Raw genomic sequence first — 18,944 nt, 5'->3', positions numbered from 1 at the left:
GGTACTTAATTGCTCACGCGCCGCTGTGCAAATAACCAAAGATGTTTTCGTATATAATAACCTGTTGCAAAAAGTCTTGTTATCTCATAATCAGTGTCTAATATACTTTGATACTTTATTCTAACGCACGCAATGTCGCAATTACAAGGTGGAGAACATAAGAGGTTTATGCTGTGTCATAGGGTACTAGTTTTCTTTATTGTATATCGTAACCTTCATAAATGACACACATGATTGGCAACGGCGTTCATCAGAAAAAGGAATGAAAAAAATACCTGCTGCATCCAAGATCAAATGTGTAATATTCATTGACAGGAAAATGCTATAGCTGACCATAAAGCACAAAATCTCACAACTGATTTGATACATGTGCGTTAATATGACCGTCAGTATGCAGACAAAATTGAAGGCAATATCCGCATATTCCAGGCTTCTAAAGACAAATTTCGATAAAGTTTGAATAGCTTCTATAGATTGCTAAAGCCCCGGTCACACAGCACTCCACGTCCAAATCACGTACAAAAAGTTATGAAAATTTGGTGGACGTGGTAGTAAGTGGTAAGTTTTTGGTCAATTTTGGTTTGGTCGTGCTTTATACGGGGTATGGCCGTTGGCGACTGTTCCACTGCTGAAGCACTTCCTAGGCACGGCTGACCACGTCCAGCCACGTGTGTGTACGCGGAAAAATCCATTTGTCAGCGATAAGCCGCTAAACACACGCTATTTCCCGTGATACCAACGCGTAACAGGAGTCAGATGACCGTGCTCTGCCCGTGACAGATCGCTAAACTTTCGCGTCTTTACCGCGTCTCCCCAAGTTTTAATCACTGCCGGAACACGGATCATCACGTGTGTTTCACGTGTGTTGCACGTCTTTACCACGTGTGCCTCCCGTGGTTGTCCGCGGAATAAAATTTTGAGCAGATCAAAACTTTTTACCGCGTCCGACGCTGTTCAGAATTTTCCCCGCGTCCTGCCAGTCTATAAATCTACCGTAGCTCGCCTTAAACTTAACATCAACGCGAACAACATCGTCTGCTTCACGGGAGACCACTTTTTGACGTGTTTTGGCCGTGCATAAGCCGTAAAGCGCTTTGCGACCGGGGGTTTTACACCATGGTTTCTACAAGAAAATGATGGTATACGACGGAAAGGTACGCGTTTTTCCCGTGTGCCCTTCATGAAAATATTTGGGTCCAGGGTTTCATTGAGATCGAATATTTTATTTGCGTAGATCTTCCATGAAAGTGTCAGTCGGTTTCCTTTTATTGTTGGTCCACTGAAGAATTGTTCATATCTGTTACCTACTTGAGTTTCGTTGCTTAGCAGTGCAATAACAGGGGCGTCACCAGCTTTTTTTCAAGGGGGGTGCGTTTTGACACTAAAATGTAACGAGATTTTTTGGACAGACATTTGGAATATGATAGGAAGCTCTCAATCCCTAGACTTTTACTGTTTTTTTAGGGAAACCAAGCGGGGAAAGGGCACCCCGGCGTAGCTAGGATTTTATCTTTGGGGGGGGGGGGGGGGAGGAGGAGGATGTAGAAGTACCTGTTGTCCCCCCCCCCCTCCTCCCACTCTTAGAACTGAAATTGCATTTTGATGTTGTAAATGGTGCAATTTGATGCATGTTTTGCTTGTTTTATCGACTTGAAACAGTCCCACTTGTTTAAGGTAGCAGTAAATTTTGATGTAGATTATTAATGAACAATTTGCCCGTAAAATAGTATCATCCAAATAAACTTCCTGTTTTAATATTTACACTGAATATCATGAACGCGGCCAAGCAAGAGCGATAAGAGTGAGCTAGTGGGAGGATGTGGGTGTCCCCCTCCCACGGTGAGCACTTTTTGCATTTTGATGTTGTAAATAGTAAATAATTTGATGCAAGTTTTTTGCATGTTTTATCGACTTGAAACAGTCATTTTTTTTTTTTTTTTTTGCTTTGGAAATTAGGGGGGGGGGGGGCGCACCGGGTGCAACTGCTGGTAATTACTGGCAGCAACATCGGGTGAATGGCATAACAATTAAATGCGAGCGAGCGAAGAGAGCGAGCTTGAAAAGTTTGACATTTTACAGTCCCAAAACTGCCATTTGGAGACATATTTTTTTCGCTTTGGAAATAAAGGGGGGCGCACCGGGCGCAACTGCCGGCAATAACTGGCAGCAACATCAGGAGAATGGCATAACAATTAAATGCGAGCGAGCGTAGCGAGCGAGCTGGAAAATTTTAACACATCACAGTAAAAAAAAAAAAAATGACGTTTTTAGCTATATATTTTCGCTTTGGAATTTAAGGGGGGGGGGCCGCATCGACCGCAACTGCTGGCAATTACTGGCAGCAATATCAGGAGAGCATAACGATTATTATTAATGCGAGCGAGCGAGCTTGAAAATCTTACATTTCACAGTCCAAAAACTGCCGTTCTTAGCCATATCTTTTCGCTTTGGAAATTAAGGGGGGGGGGGCGCACCGGGCGGAACTGCTGGCAATTACTGGCAGCAACATCAGGTGAATTGCAAAACGATTAAATGCGAGCGAGCGAAGAGAGCGAGCTTGAAAATTTTGACATTTTACAGTAAAAAAAAATGCCGTTTGTAGCTATATTTTTTCGCTTTGGAAATTAAGGGGGGGGGGCGCACCGGGCGCAACTGCTGACATTTACTGCCAGTAACATCAGAAGAATTGCATAAAGATTTGAAATGCGAGCGAGCTCGAAAATTTTGACATTTTACAGTCCAAAAACTGCCGTTTGAAGCTATGTCTTTTTTTGCTTTCGAAATTAAGGGGGGGGGGGCGCACCGGGCGCAACTGCTGGCAATTACTGGCAGCAATATCAGGAGAATTTAAATGCGAGAGCGGTAGCGAGCGAGCTTGAAAATTGTGTTATTTTACAGTCCCCAAACTGCCGTTTGTAGTTATATTTTTTTGCTTTGGAAATTGAGGGGGGGGGGGGGGCGCACCGGGTGCAACTGCCGGCAATTACTGGCAGCAACTTCAATGGCATTATACGACTAAATGCGAGCGAGCGGACAAAAACTGCCATTTGAAGCTATATTTTTTCGCTTTGGAAATTGTGAGGGGGGGGGGGGACGCCCGGTGCACCCCCCCCCCCCCCTGGATCCGCCACTGGTAGTCAAGGGTGTCGGTTTATGTTCATGACTGGGGGAGGTATAACCAGCGAGGTGGCGTCGAAGTGACCAAGCGGGGGAAGGATGTCCAAAATCTGCACTTTAGAGCATCCCCTAATTGTGAGTGTTTGTTTGTGTGTGTGTATTATATACATGGAAAAGTTAGGAATTAGCCCATAAAGGTCAAGTCTTTTTATTGGCAATGCAAGACATTTTTATATAGACTATAAATATGTAAAGCAACACTGCAAAATCAATGATCTAGCTTTGATATAACGAAGCGTAAGGTACAAAGGTGTAAATTCTACATCACATTGTGCAACATTGTAGCGACTCTTTTTGCCGTTCGGATATTCTGAGTACACACTGCGCACATACTGCTTTGCAGGATGCCAACCAGGGTCCCATTGCATAAAACTTTTTTAGCAACCTTAGAAAATTCAGGTTGGGATTTGCCCAACCTGAATTTTTTAAGGTTGCTAACCTAAGAATGTAAAATCCGTTGCATAAAAACTCTGGTTGGGAGCTTCCAACCGGAATTTTGTGATTTCAACCGGAAAAAAAAAATCTGGTTGGAGTTTTATGCAACGGGCCCCAGGAATCACGCTGAATCACAATCTTTTGTCGGCTCCGGGCTTTTTGAACAATGTTTCACACTATACACCTATTTCATGGTTAAAAGAAATCATAGAAGATTTTCTTACCTTAGATGATTTTCTTACCCCCCCTCCCCCCTCCCCCCCCCCTCCCCTCCCCCTCCCGCCTCCCCCCCTCCCCGTAGTTACGCCACTGCATTTGGGTGAAATAATTGGACAGATTTCTAACAAAAAAGCAAGAAAATCTTTTCATCGCGGGAATTATGAGCATGTGGGGTGGGGCAAATGGTGCAATTGCCTTCCAATATTTCTTATGGGGGCAACATTTTTTTTTCTTTCAAAAGCAAGAAAATCTTCTCATTTCGGGAATTATTAATTATGGGGGGGCGAAATTATAATAATTATGCTTGCCCCTCCAATATTTTTATGGGGGCAACTTTTTTTTTCTGTCAAATAAAAGGTAAGAAAATCTTCTCATCTCTGGAATTATGGAGGGGGGGGGGGGCAAAATGATATGCTTGCCCCTCCATTCTTTTTTTTTATGAGGCTAATTTAGGGCTCGCTCTTGGGCTGGCAATATGGATTGGTCAGAAGTAACCTACATAGACCCTACATACTTGTAAGTAGCACACGAACATGCAAACGTGTACGTGTTCCGTACTGTACGGATGTACAGTACGGTCGATACATAGTAAACACTGTATAGAATACTAGTAGATATGTATGAAATAAGTGCTGCCAGAACTAGGGGTGCGAATTGTTTTTGCCCACGATTTTTTTTTTTATGTCCCTGGTGCAAAATTAAAAACAAAATAGAAAAGAATAATCATTTAGCGTCCGGCGTTGAGGTCGCTTGCAGACTGAAGCTTTTTTTTTTTTTTTTTTTTTTTTTTAAAGGATCTGAAGGGGGGTGCGTTCGCACCCAACGCACCCCCCCCCCCCCCTGGTGACGCCCATGAATAATTGTATCACACAAGATCACACTCACGAGAATGATTTGCCATTTTGAAGCAACACTTTTGCTGTGTAACTGCTGTTTATTTGAGCGCGCACGTACTCTCACTGAGATTTATCACTCCTAGCAACCTATCAATAATGTAGCCAGCCAGCTTAATCGAATCATTATGAAAGATTTCAGGATCTAACATCTCAGCTAGAATAAATTGAAGTAGTAATGATGCTCTACTCAGCCATTAAAGTGTGCACGATCTTGGCGATGCTATTTTCAGAAGTTATCCAGTCTCATCAGCCGCTGTCTCATGGCCCTCTGTAGTAAACATGCACATTTATTTCAACTGAAATGACTATCGAGAATTCTATTGAAAAGACTGGAATATTTAGAGCTTCTGGATTGCCTTTTGCTGATGATATGAACCTCTGCAGGCAAGGGAGGTCAGTCGGTGTGAGGAGAGTTAATAAAAAGATGCCGTACTCTATAATACTCTGACGGTTTAGAGTTGAGGAGGAGGTCAGGTCAGGGAGGTGTATGGCTTTCGTGCAAATTGGTGTGCAGGTTGGTGCGTCATACCAGGGAGGTGTCTCCCCCACAGAACTTTGGTCTCACATCCCTGGTCTGACACAATGCAATGGTAACCAAACGTGCCTGGTGCCTACGGTTGGCCTTTGCCCTCGTACCGAGAGAAAGAACGCCCCGAGCTCCTCGGGTCATGCACGCAACCCTGGAAAGTCCCAAAACAGGCAGCCTCTCAGCAAAGATCACTGCATGTACCTTCGTTTGTGTCGATGGTATGTGCGAAAACAGTGTTTGCTGCTTCAAACCAGGAAATCGTTGCAAAAAAACAAACACAAAAACAAAAAACAAATAAAAAACAATAAGGAAAGTAGAAATTACGTGGTGCGTAATATAATGTCCCCGCCGGAAGTAGCATTTTGTAGCAAAATGTACGATGTAGGTCAAAAAATCAAGGTCAACGAAGTGGAGAGTATGTAGATAATGTAGGCCTATCTATGCTGTAGTATTCTTGTAGGAGAACCGAATGTCATTTTACTTGTTGGGGCCTCATTAGTATGGGATCCATCTCTTTGACCAACAACTCCTGAAGCCTTGTCGACCACTCCCATTATAATCATGTCTCCTTGGGTTGATTTGATGGGTCTTTCTCAGATGATAGCCTATTGATACGCAAGCATTTTCATATCACTGTATTTTCATGGTGATGGGTACCTGACAATGCTCTGGCGCTGGAATATTCTTTTAAATGGACAACCTGAATCAAAGTGGAAAATCAAATAAAAAGTAAAGCCCGTAATCAGGGACATAAAATTATTGAAGCCCTACGTGAGACGGTAAAGAGTCTTGCCCAAAATATGCCATATAGGCGTAAAGTTCATGAAGGCCGTTATAGATTTACTTTAAAGTGAAGTCGGATAATGAGAACTCTTGACTTGAATCGGGATGAAATTGAATAGATTATTATAGACTGAAGGACGACTACTCCCCCCCCCCCCCCCCCCCAGGATATAATAAGGATGACATTAATGACAATGTTGCCACTAGTACTTACAGAAAATCACAAAGTTACTGATAATGTTGGAAAAAACAACAACTAAAGATCAGCAAGGATGAGCAGTAGACCTACTACAGCAGCAGATTCTGCAGTCAGGGAATGAAAGACTTTTCTCCCAGGGGCTTAAAAAATCAGCTAACAAACATTTCCCTGAATCATCTTTTGAGAAGTGAATAATGTTACATGGCTTACTTTTTTTTTTTACTTTTTAGATTAAACATGATACCTGGATGGCCGCTCCATTAAACTTGGGATGCCCAGGGTATAGTACGCTGTCGCGCAACGATGCACTCGTATAACGGGCTTTCTCGGACTATTTAAGCTTGTAATTCACATATTATGCTTGGTGGAACAAAACTAACCCCTTCCGCTCTCAGAGGCCAGGGAACATTAGTACACCAGGCAAGGGATGCGACTGATCTATGAGCGCAGGTGGAGGACACAAAATCACATCTACATCCTAACGACAAACCATCGTCTTACACACGAAAAGTTGACAATTTTCGTTCAATTTTCATACGTTTTAAATGTTACGTCAGACATGTCTTCCTCAGACGGAGCGCCAGCACAGCAACAGTCCACAGTACCAATAGTGACAGCAGACGAATGGTGGGGGAAATGCAAAAAATTGGACGTCTTGGGAGAACAGATGTCGTACTACGACTCCGACCCCGATCAGCGCGATAGTGATCGAGCAGTCGTGTTTCTCCACGGGAACCCGACCTCGTCGTACCTCTGGAGGAACGTCGTACCTCAAGTTCAGCCTATTGCTCGTTGTCTAGCTCCCGACCTAATCGGCATGGGCAGATCCAACAAGCTCGCAAGCCTGTCGTATCGCTTCGTCGATCACTATAGATTCCTGTCTGCCTGGTTTGACAAGCTTAACCTGCCTAAAAAGGTGTGTAGGCCTCCTTAAGGGAATGTTTGGTTACTTTTTTAAACACAAATGAACAGTGAGCACTAACGTGATTTTTTTTTCTTCAAAATGCTGTTTCGTTTTTTCCATAATATTTTCTCTCTCGTTCTTTGTTAGCTTTCGTTAATGTGTGAGTTAGGCGGTTGATCCTCCCCGAAGCTGAGATTGTAAGTACTGTAGTAGTACGTATATTATAATGTAAAATCGGCACTATATCGTAATACATAAACCATGGCTCAAAGCACTTACTACGATAAATATGTTAATTTTTGTATCCTTTACCCTAATATATCTTGTTTAAAAAAAATTGTCGTTCACTGTGTGAATTCCTACTCTTGTGTTATCACAAACAGTAGCTCCCTACACATGTTAGAGATCTTACTTGTTTATGCATCTTTTTGTGAGTTCAGTATACCTCTTGCCCTTTTTGAGTTACCAGTTCATAATACAGCTCAGAATAGCATGTCTGAAAAGAAATAGATAAGCTTTAAGGGCACAACTGAAAATTTGATCAACAGGAAATGAAATTAGGAAATTCACAGTATTCTGAATTTTCACAGATTTACACAAGTAAAGTTCTCGAATAGTCAATATGAATATGGAAATGAATGAGTTGATGATTTCATGGCCTCAAAACTTGTCACATATTTTGTAGACAAGAACTGATTCCAGCTTGTTTTATTCAAAATTATATTTATATTTCTTACTGATCACTATTATAGTTTTGAGGCCATGAAATCATCAACTCATTCATAACCATATTATTATGGAAATGTATATATAATATCAAGTAGGGCTATTTTGAAGTTGTTTGTTTTGCACATAAGCAGAAGAAAACTTTGAGGTGATGACATCGCGATCTCATACATTTGCATATATGCATATTTACTGTTCGAGAACTGTTCCCGAGAAGTGTTTTGCAAAAATGAGCTAAAACAAATCTAGTTATTTCTGGTCTAGAATAAATTGTGCCTTAACCAGAGAGGTGATGAAGAAACTGGAAAGAAAAAGATCTGATTCAGATAAATATGTGGAAAAAAATACTAAAAGAATTATCCTTATTGTATGAAATAACTCTTATTCGTGTTAGGACAATGTGAATATTCGTGCTTGTGGGTTAAGAGTTAAAATTAATGAAAATGTAAACGAAGTTGTCCGTCATTATTTCAACTTCAGATGAAAAATAGACAGAATCCACTGGCAATGCACGGTGGGCAATTAAAATGTGCTAACTGAGGTTGTAATTGAATAAAGGGGTTGGTGGAGATGAGAATTGGGCTTTCAACTTTTTGTGAGGTACCAAGAAACCACTTACGAAATAGTATACAGAGCATACCATTTTCAGAGGAATTCAGAGTTTATTTGATGAAAATCGGGTTTGGAATGACTGAAACATCCAAAAGCAAAGTAAAACAAACCGACCAGGAATAAAAGATTGGTCCAGCTTTTTATTAGGAATGCTCTTTTTTGTTGTTGATATCTCAGCCATTTCAAAACCGATTTCCATCAAATAAACGTTGAATCCCTCTCGGAATTACATGCCCCTTTCATATTTCATTAGATATTTCTCATTATTTCACCCCAAAATATTAGAAACCTGAAGTTAGGTCTCAACCAAAACTACTACATGTAGCTCCATTTAAGTCTGCTTTCTCTGTCTACAGATCAGCATCGTTTGCCATGACTGGGGCTCCATACTGGGCTTCCATTGGAGCAATGAACATCGTGATCGTCTGGACGCCCTTGTTCACATTGAAAGCCTCGTCGCTCCTTATCACGGTTGGGAGGAATTTCCCGATGCCGATTTCAAGGTGTTCCGCACCGACGAAGGGGAGGAGATGGTTCTCCAGAAGAATGCCTTTGTGGAAGTACTCATGCCTCGCCTTATCAAGCGGGAGCTTAGGAAGGAGGAGAAGGAGGCCTACGTGGAGCCCTTCAAGAACCCAGGAGAAGACAGACGCCCAACCCTGACGTTTGCAAGGCAGATCCCCATCATTGGAGATGGTCCCGAGGATGTCATTGCAGCTGCTGCAGCTTATTACGCCTGGCTGAGTGAGTCTGCAAATCTCCCCAAGTTGTTCATCAATGTCCTATCTGGTCTCTTTGGCCCGAGCGTCAAGAAAACCACTGAGCACTGGCCCAATCAGAAAGTTGTTGATGCGGCTGGACTGCATTTCATTCAGGAGGATTCGCCCATTGAAGTTGGGGATTACATCAAAGATTTTTTGTCTGGTCTTTACAAGTGAAAATGTTGTCATTTTTTTCATTTCATTTTTACCTTCTATTTAGGGGCAGGGTTTGTCTCAGAAAATAATCATGTAATGAGTAATTCTTGAATCAATCATTGTTTATAAACAAGATGAACGACGGCTAATTAAATGCATGAGATGAAGCATTCATGCGCAGTAGACTATTCTTTCCACCCCCCCCCCCCCCCGAAAACAGAGCAGAAACTGTGCTTCTCTGTGAGGCAGCCAATCGATCCTTCTGGAAAGATCATCATAATGATGGAATGAAATGTAACCATTATTCTTGAAGATCGAAATGTGTTGTGTTTAATGAATAATATGGTGACACCAAAAGCTTTTTTTATTGTCATTCCTTTATAATAATAATCTGTGACTGAATTTTGTTGTGAAGTGCTGTGAAACCATTCCTTGACCGTGTAAGAGCGCTATATAAATGATTCAATTGTATTGAATTGTATTGTACATGTATGTTGTTTCATCAAACAAGGCTCATGTTTGTAGTACGTCATGGTTAATAGCAATCGAGGTGTAGGGGTGAAGTGCGAAATACAAAATGTGTAGTCTGCGCAACGGCATGAAAATGTAAGTGTAAATGTGCATGAGCTTACTTTTTTTTTCTGCAGAAAAGTTGAGAAAAGCTTGGTGGAAGTCATGTGCCTGATGTATTCTCTCTTTATATCTCTCTTTTTACTTTAAAATGTACGGTATTTGCCAATAATGGAATCTTTATTAGTGGATGTAGGAGGATCAAACAAAATTGTCTGCACATTAGGCTGGTAGATAGTGACAAAGCTGAATGGACTCAGTATGTAAGCTTTAAAACATTGTAAATGATAAAAAAAAAATTGTTGCCTGCTATTAGATGTGTATGTTACAACATGTCAGTCAAAAGGGTCTAGATTGCTCATTGCTCATGGACTCCGTACAGGGCAACCAGAAAGTAGGGTGAGGTGCTAGACTCGCCTAGTACCCCCTTGATAGAACGAAAATCTACAGGTTGCTCTAGTAGGAGGCACCTACGGGAAATTATGAAAATCCCTGGGCGAATATAATAGGTGCGCGAAATTGATACATGACATTGTAATGAAGTCTGGTGGGTTTGCCATAATCAAAGGCTGCTGTGATTGCAGTTACCATGACGAATAACCCGAATACTCATATCTGATTGGTTACTGCATGACTGCTGCCATTGAAAGAACCATCATTGTAACATAACATTAATCATTGTAATGAGATTTATGGAATGGAGACCCGAGTCTGCCGTCGGCCCGCGGGTCAACAAAGCTCATGTATTACTCTGCGCGATGAGAATGGAGGAGACAAGGGGAAATGGTATAGAGGGAAGCTTTTTATAGAAACCGTATTAAAGGCTGCAAACAAAATTGTCTCGATTTTTAGACGACGTCCCATCCGATGGCGATCATGCGGAGATGGGCACAAGGTCGCCGATCCGATTATCACGAAAACTTACAGCTTGACTTCATGAAATGAATGTTTTAATCAATTTGTGGTTGTTTGTTTTGTTTCTTGGAATTTGTTTGCAGCATTATTCAAACCGATTAATCAGTCTTAAATCAGTTCAGAGTTACCATTGCTTTCATTTTTGTATGATGCAGATAAATTGATGATAACATTACGTAGATAAAGGGTAAATATGCCAATTCTTGGCAAATGGAGTACATCATACGCGCAGAGAAAAGACGTGAGTGCATGATATACATTAAAGGCATTATTTAGGCCCTATACCACATCTGCAGATGAAACAAAAACTCAGCTTTAGTGCTTCAAAATAGTTTTAAAATGTGAGTTAGGGATAGAAACCACTAATGTAAAAAATTAATCAGGATAATCAATGTTACATATTGTTTAATGTTAGATATACAAAATATGAACAACAGTTATAATAAAAGTGTTTCTAGACTAAACCGTCCACAGTTATGGTTAAGTGAGAAAAATAGTGATATCTCCTTATATTTTAGGGGTTTTTGCAAAAATTTCATATAGTAGGATGTTTTGTGATGCAACTGACCTACACATAATTATGCAACAAATGTAATAACTCGAACATCGCTGCTCCCAATTATAAGCTCTACCCTTAACTAGATGTAAATAATCAATACTGAGACATTCTGTATGAATGTTACTAAATCAGCAATTTCTGTGTTGTCTGTGAGACTTCGAATAAAAGATCGGCCCAATACACAAATTGTGTTCCTCTTTACGTGTTGTTTAATGTGCTGTAAAGGACTCCCTCTCGCTCTATCTCTCTCCTTCACTCTCTCTCTATATAATATATTGATCTATCTCCTTTTCTTATTTGTCTCTCTCTCTCTCTCTCTCTGTCTATCTCCCTCCCTGTATGCATGTGTATGCACAGTAAGAGTGCTAGGGTTAGCTTCTACAAGTTTTGATTATATGTGATTTTGATTTGATGATTTGATTTCATATATTTCATATATTATGTGATCCTCCTCCAGGAAACCCTGACAAGGTCACAGACATCAAACCTGATCAAACTGCATCTTAAGATGATATGGATGAAGAGGAATAATTTAGTGTCTATTCAAAATGTAAAAACTACCTTGGGTTCATTTTGCAATGTTTAAAAACTACTAATATGTTATTTTTTGTGAAGCATGTTATTAGCACTACATGTAGAATTGACACTTGTCAAAAAAAAAATAATCTCATACATGCTTGACTGAATCCAAACTTGCACCTGGAAATTGTGTCGATTCCTTAACTACCTGCGGTCAAAATCCTAAAGTCATTAAATGTTTTGAAGTTTGACACATCTTACTTGTTTATGAAAATTGTATATGATCACCACGAGAATATATATATATATATATATATATATATATATATATAATATGTTATAAAGTACACATTCTGTTCCCAAAATTGTTTAGAGGAAACTGATTTCTTGTCTTAGATTTAAAAAAAAACCGCAGTAAAGTGCGAAGAAATAAAGGTCCATTTTGCCCATGACATCATCTGGAAGATGAATACAGACTGTATATCCATCACTGAGTAGGCCCTAATGAAAAACATCACAGAGAAAGAATGTGATTACATTGCCACTTATCAATGCTGTATAAAATGAATGTCCAATACTGAGTCATCCCAGGTGATGTTTGGAAGTTAACAAATTTCAGTGTTTATTTCAAGGACTGCAATATTATACGAATAATTTATGAGTTGTGAGTGCATAGGCACGAATATCGCACGAGGCGCGAGATAAGCCACTGGTCTATTCAACAAGGCGCGTAGCGCCGCGTTGAATAGACCAGTGGCGAATCTCGCGCCGAGTGCGGTATTACGTGCCCCAATGCACGAACAAAATCATAAATTATTCGTTTTATACAACACCTTGTCCACAATCACAGTACTAATTGGTGACCGCTAACTCAGGAAGGCCCAAAAATAAATGTAACAATTAGGCCGAGAATTGTAATCCACCCTGTGTACTGCTTCAAACACTCGTCATGATTCGACCACACAGTCACAGGAATCACAAACTCCGCAGGGTCTATACCCATTCTACGCTAACGTTAGATCGAGTTAGGCCTGACTGTTAAGCCTACCTGAGATGTCGGTAGATCTAGTAGTAGGTCTAGACTTTCTCTATTTCCGAAAATGATTTGTATAAAAACACAGAAAAATAATCAAATCACGGTTTCTCAACTTCAAATGAAGTCTTGATTTTGGGATCACTGTGGTCCACAAAGCAGATCAGAGTCAAAACTAAAAACACAGCAGTAGGTAGGCCGCAATACATGCAACTAGCTAGGTAAAGTAGCTGCGCGTACACGTTAACGTTGCAGTACTCCGCCGCGACTGGTCTGTTTACCGGCAGCGCATCGCAGCGCAGCCGGCCAGCACGTAGGGGCAAGCATGGTGTCACCGGACACCATGGTATTACCGGACACGCACATTTTTGCGTACTAATGACATTCTGTACGCGCGAGACTTCGTAGATTAGCCTCACAGAACTTTGTGTGGACCGAAATCGCAAAAAACGCCACATAAAAATGTAAAAACACGAAAAAAATTCACATTTTACCTCAAATTTATAGTTGAGTGACCCGCACCTCGTTTATAAACTGAAACTGAAATTCCATGAAATCCCACTCACATACAGGAAAAATGCTGAAGATTCTATTAGAACCAAAAGTTCACTGATCAATATCGGAAATTTGTAGCTATCGTCCTCAAACGCTAACGATGCGGAATAGTTGTGCGCCAAGGGGCACGCAACTCATCGCCCGCGCGTGCAGCTCCCATAGACAAGCAAGCACGTATACTCTAACCAGTTGTCGATTTCTCACAAGGTTTTATTGCGTGAACTGTTCGAAATGGTCAAGACAGACATTTTACTGTAAAATACGAAATTTGAGCTTCATTTGCAGATTTTTTTGTGTGTGTCATCCGCTCGGTGAGAATGTGTACGGTGATTTGTGGGATGAATTGTGATTCTGGTGCAAGGATTAGGTGCGAACAGACCTCGATTATTCGATTACGAAAATAGCGTCCGGTAATACAATGCGATTTTGCACGGCGCAAAAAACCACTATTTTTAGAGGGGTATGTTTGAAGCATATTTTCTAAAAACTGGAACGAAGAAATGACGTAAGTTGGCTGAATTCGTAATTTCCATGAGTCTGTGAATAAGTGGTGTTGTTTTTAGCCGAAATTTCATTCTATGAGTACGGAATTCAAAGCCACAAAGAAAGCGTCCGGTAATAGGATGTTCCACCCTACAATGTAGTTTGCTGGCGCTTTTATTGCTGCTGTGAGCACACAGAACTCTGTGAGCGGCCATGCATTAGTAGCCCCCCACGAAGCCGTGCTATAGTACCTTCGAGCCGTGCAATAGGCCCATGCCAGGGTGCCTATTGTATGGACTGTCACTCTCAATGAGTTTGGTAGGTATTTTCTATTGAATGTCATGTGACATGTTCTTGGCCAATCACAATTCGACATCATTCTGAGGTGTTGTATAATACAATATATATAACATCTGGGGCATGTTGCATAAAAATTAATATTATGGTTAACTTTGCCATCCAATTGTAACTACCATGGCAACAATACTCAACAGCCAATCAAAATCAAGAATTCCATGGAAGTTACCATGATGCCAAAGTTACCATAATAGTAAATTTTATGCAACAGGACCCGTATGTCAATTTACCAAATTGGGTTGCTGTTCTTTCTTCTCTGTGAAAGGTATAACATTCTGGAATAAGCTGTAAAGCATTCCCCCCCCCCCCTCTCTCTCTCTCTACATCTCTACGGTGGTTTACACACTATGTTTGTGTATGTATGTTGTATGTGTGTGTTTGTGTGTTTGTCCTTCTTTTGTGTGTGCATTTTTCCAGTGGGATATTTATCATTCTAAATCCAACAATACGTTATCTAAACACATAATACATCATACTACTTCTAACAAAGCACTTTGAAAACAGGCAATGAAATGTGACTCAGACCATCATTTATTATTGCCATACACATCAAGAATACGGGTGTCCAAATAGACACCATTTTTTCTGAAACACTTATGATTATTACTGTACTCAAGATTTTTTTTTTCTTCCATCGTGCGGCATATTCCAGGTTTCTAAAGACGAATTTCAATAAAGTTCGAATATCTTCTCTAAATTGCTTTTGCCATGGTTTCCAGAAGAAAATGGTGGTACGACTTTTCTGTACGCGTTCCTCCATTTGTGACCCGACATGATTTTTTTTTTTTTTTTTTTTTTTTGCCTCCGGTGATTTCAGTGAGATCTAACATTTTATTTGCGTGGATCTACCATAGAAAGTGTCGGTCTGTTGGTCCACTGAAGATTTGTCCATATCTGTCAACCACTTTGACTTTCAGTTCAATTCAAAATCAAACTTATTTCCGTTTTTCGACAATAACATAAACACATCTCACTCTCTAATAGTGAGAGAAATCATGTATACAAAACAATAATGTGGATTGGAAAGAGAACAACATTACAGGTTCAAGTGATTGCCGTTTACACCGATTATCTGTAAAACTATATAGTTATATATAAATCACATACAACTCTTGTTTCAACATTACTAAAGCTTTCGGAGGCACCATTCTTCCAGTGAATCTAGACAATTGTGAAGTTGGTATGATATACTGTTTCCCTCAGGGGTAAGAAATGAGAGAAAGAGGAAAAAAAAGAAGAAAAGAACGTAGTAAAGGAGGGCTAAGCAGGGGGGCGTCACCAGCTTTTTTTTCAATGGGGGTGCGTTTTGACACTAAAATGTAACGAGATTTTTTGGACAGACATTTGGAATATGATAGGAAGCTCTCAATCCCTAGACTTTTACTGTTTTTTTGAGGGAAACCAAGCGGGGGAAAGGGCACCGACGTAGCTAGGATTTTATCTTTGGGGGGGGGGGGGGAGGAGGATGTAGAAGTACCTGTTGTCCACCCCCCCCCACCTCCCACTCTTAGAACTGAAATTGCATTTTGATGTTGTAGAGTGGTGCAATTTGATGCATGTTTTGCTTGTTTTATCGACTTGAAACAGTCCCACTTGTTTAAGGTAGCAGTAAATTTTGATGTAGATTATTAATGAACAATTTGCCCGTAAAAATAGTATCATCCAAATAAACTTCCTGTTTTAATATTTACACTGAATATCATGAACGCGGCCAAGCAAGAGCGATAAGAGTGAGCGAGTGGGAGATGTGGGTGTCCCCCTCCCACGGCACTCCACGTCCAAATCACGTACAAAAAGTTATGACAATTTGGTGGACGTGGTAGTAAGTGGTAAGTTTTTGGTCAATTTTAGTTTGGTCGTGCTTTATACGGGGTATGGCCGTTGGGTGACTGTTCCACTGCTGAAGCACTACCTAGGCACGGCTGACCACGTCCAGCCACGTGTGTGTACGCGGGAAAAATCCATTTGTCAGCGATAGGCCGCTAAACACACGCTATTTCCCGTGATACCAACGCGTAACAGGAGTCAGATGACCGTGCTCTGCCCGTGACAGATCGCTAAACTTTCGCGTCTTTACCGCGTCTCCCCAAGTTTTAATCACTGCCGGAACACGGATCATCACGTGTGTTTCACGTGTGTTTGCACGTCTTTACCACGTGTGCCTCCCGTGGTTGTCCGCGGAATAAAATTTTGAGCAGATCAAAACTTTTTACCGCGTCCGACGCTGTTCAGAATTTCCCCCGCGTCCTGCCAGTCTATAAATCTACCGTAGCTCGCCTTAAACTTAACATCAACGCGAACAACATCGTCTGCTTCACGGGAGACCACTTTTTGACGTGTTTTGGCCGTGCATAAGCCGTAAAGCGCTTTGCGACCGGGGGTTTTACACCATGGTTTCTACAGAGAAAATGATGGTATACGACGGAAAGGTACGCGTTTTTCCCGTGTGCCCTTCATGAAAATATTTGGGTCCAGGGTTTCATTGAGATCGAATATTTTATTTGCGTAGATCTTCCATGAAAGGTGTCAGTCGATTCCTTTTATTGTTGGTCCACTGAAGAATTGTTCGTATCTGTTACCTACTTGAGTTTCGTTGCTTAGCAGTGCAATAATTGTATCACACAAGATCACACTAACGAGAATGATTTGCCATTTTGAAGCAACACTTTTGCTGTGTAACTGCTGTTTATTTGAGCGCGCACGTACTCTCACTGAGATTTATCACTCCTAGCAACCTATCAATAATGTAGCCAGCCAGCTTAATCGAATCATTATGAAAGATTTCAGGATCTAACATCTCAGCTAGAATAAAATGAAGTAGTAATGATGCTCTACTCAGCCATTAAAGTGTGCACGATCTTGGCGATGCTATTTTCAGAAGTTATCCAGTCTCATCAGCCGCTGTCTCATGGCCCTCTGTAGTAAACATGCACATTTATTTCAACTGAAATGACTATCGAGAATTCTATTGAAAAGACTGGAATATTTAGAGCTTCTGGATTGCCTTTGCTGATGATATGAACCTCTGCAGGCAAGGGAGGTCAGTCGGTGTGAGGAGAGTTAATAAAAAGATGCCGTACTCTATAATACTCTGACGGTTTAGAGTTGAGGAGGAGGTCAGGTCAGGGAGGTGTATGGCTTTCGTGCAAATTGGTGTGCAGGTTGGTGCGTCATACCAGGGAGGTGTCTCCCCCACAGAACTTTGGTCTCACATCCCTGGTCTGACACAATGCAATGGTAACCAAACGTGCCTGGTGCCTACGTCTGGCCTTTGCCCTCGTACCGAGAGAAAGAACGCCCCGAGCTCCTCGGGTCATGCACGCAACCCTGGAAAGTCCCAAAACAGGCAGCCTCTCAGAAAAGATCACTGCATGTACCTTCGTTTGTGTCGATGGTATGTGCGAAAACAGTGTTTGCTGCTTCAAACCAGGAAATCGTTGCAAAAAAAAAAACACAAAAAACAAAAAACAAATAAAAAACAATAAGGAAAGTAGAAATTACGTGGTGCGTAATATAATGTCCCCGCCGGAAGTAGCATTTTGTAGCAAAATGTACAATGTAGGTAAAAAATCAAGGTCAAAGGTCAAAGGAGTCAAAGGTCAAAATTCTGTGTAGAAGTTTTGAAGCCCTCACCTAGTGCCATCACATAAAGCAAACGGAATCGAAATCGGGTTAGAAATGGCAAAGGAGTAGCATTTTGTAGCAAAATGTACAACACAGGTCAAAAATCAAGGTCAAAGGTCAAAATTCTGTGCAGAAGTTTTGAAGCCCTCACCTAGTGCCATCACATAAAGCAAACGGAATCGAAATCGGGTTAGAAATGGCGAAGGAGTAGCATTTTGTAGCAAAATGTCGGAAAGGTCAAAGGTCAAGGTCAAAGGTCACAACTGAAATTCTGTGTAGAAGTTTCAAAGCTCCCATGTAGTGTTATCATATAAAGCAAACAGAATCAAAATTGGCTCATAAATGACAGAGAAGTAGCAAATTGAATATTTTGATCACACACGGACGCACACACATACACACACACGGACACACACACGTACGGAGCCCGTTTCATAGTCCCTGCTCGAACTCGTTCGGCGGGGACAAAAAAAAACCCAAAAAACAAGAACACCAAAACCAAACAAAACATCCATCGAACAGTTGTCAACTACTTTGCCGGCCAACGAACATCTCGCTGTTCTTCAAGTCACTGAGCTGGTCGTTACTGAGGATGAACGGGGAGGGGATTTTAAAAGATAAGTAACAGCCTCAGTGACAGTATTTCTTGAATGATATACGATTCTGATGTTTCCGATCTCAACGAAGTGGAGAGTATGTAGATAATGTAGGCCTATCTATGCTGTAGTATTCTTGTAGGAGAACCGAATGTCATTTTACTTGTTGGGGCCTCATTAGTATGGGATCCATCTCTTTGACCAACAACTCCTGAAGCCTTGTCGACCACTCCCATTATAATCATGTCTCCTTGGGTTGATTTGATGGGTCTTTCTCAGATGATAGCTTATTGATACGCAAGCATTTTCATATCACTGTATTTTCATGGTGATGGG

The 18,944-nt window shown here is 41.1% G+C and overlaps 1 protein-coding gene across 1 annotated transcript; it reads left to right on the top strand.

Moving 5' to 3' along the window:
• The first annotated feature begins 6,723 nt into the window (after positions 1-6,723).
• LOC139737480 (coelenterazine h 2-monooxygenase-like) lies at positions 6,724-9,418 on the top strand. The gene is made up of 2 exons (XM_071648154.1): positions 6,724-7,154; positions 8,837-9,418. The coding sequence occupies exons 1-2, from the start codon at positions 6,798-6,800 to the stop codon at positions 9,416-9,418; spliced, it is 939 nt and encodes a 312-aa protein (XP_071504255.1). The 5' UTR covers positions 6,724-6,797.
• The last annotated feature ends 9,526 nt before the right edge of the window (positions 9,419-18,944 follow it).

Source organism: Diadema antillarum, unplaced genomic scaffold, assembly GCF_040938485.1.
Source record: "Diadema antillarum isolate AM-2024a unplaced genomic scaffold, OU_Dant_1.0 seq00000693_RagTag, whole genome shotgun sequence".
In the NCBI taxonomy this organism is placed as follows: Eukaryota; Metazoa; Echinodermata; class Echinoidea; order Diadematoida; family Diadematidae; genus Diadema; species Diadema antillarum.
Note: the sequence above shows the minus strand (reverse complement) of the source record. Positions and strands in the feature narration are given on the sequence as shown.

What these genes read in the sequence shown, in the direction of transcription:
- LOC139737480 (XM_071648154.1), top strand. Translation starts at nt 6,798, where the DNA reads ATGTCTTCCTCAGACGGAGCGCCAGCACAGCAACAGTCCACAGTACCA. An exon ending in AGCTTAACCTGCCTAAAAAG is followed by an intron (nt 7,155 to 8,836) that starts GTGTGTAGGCCT and finishes CTCTGTCTACAG; the next exon opens with ATCAGCATCGTTTGCCATGA.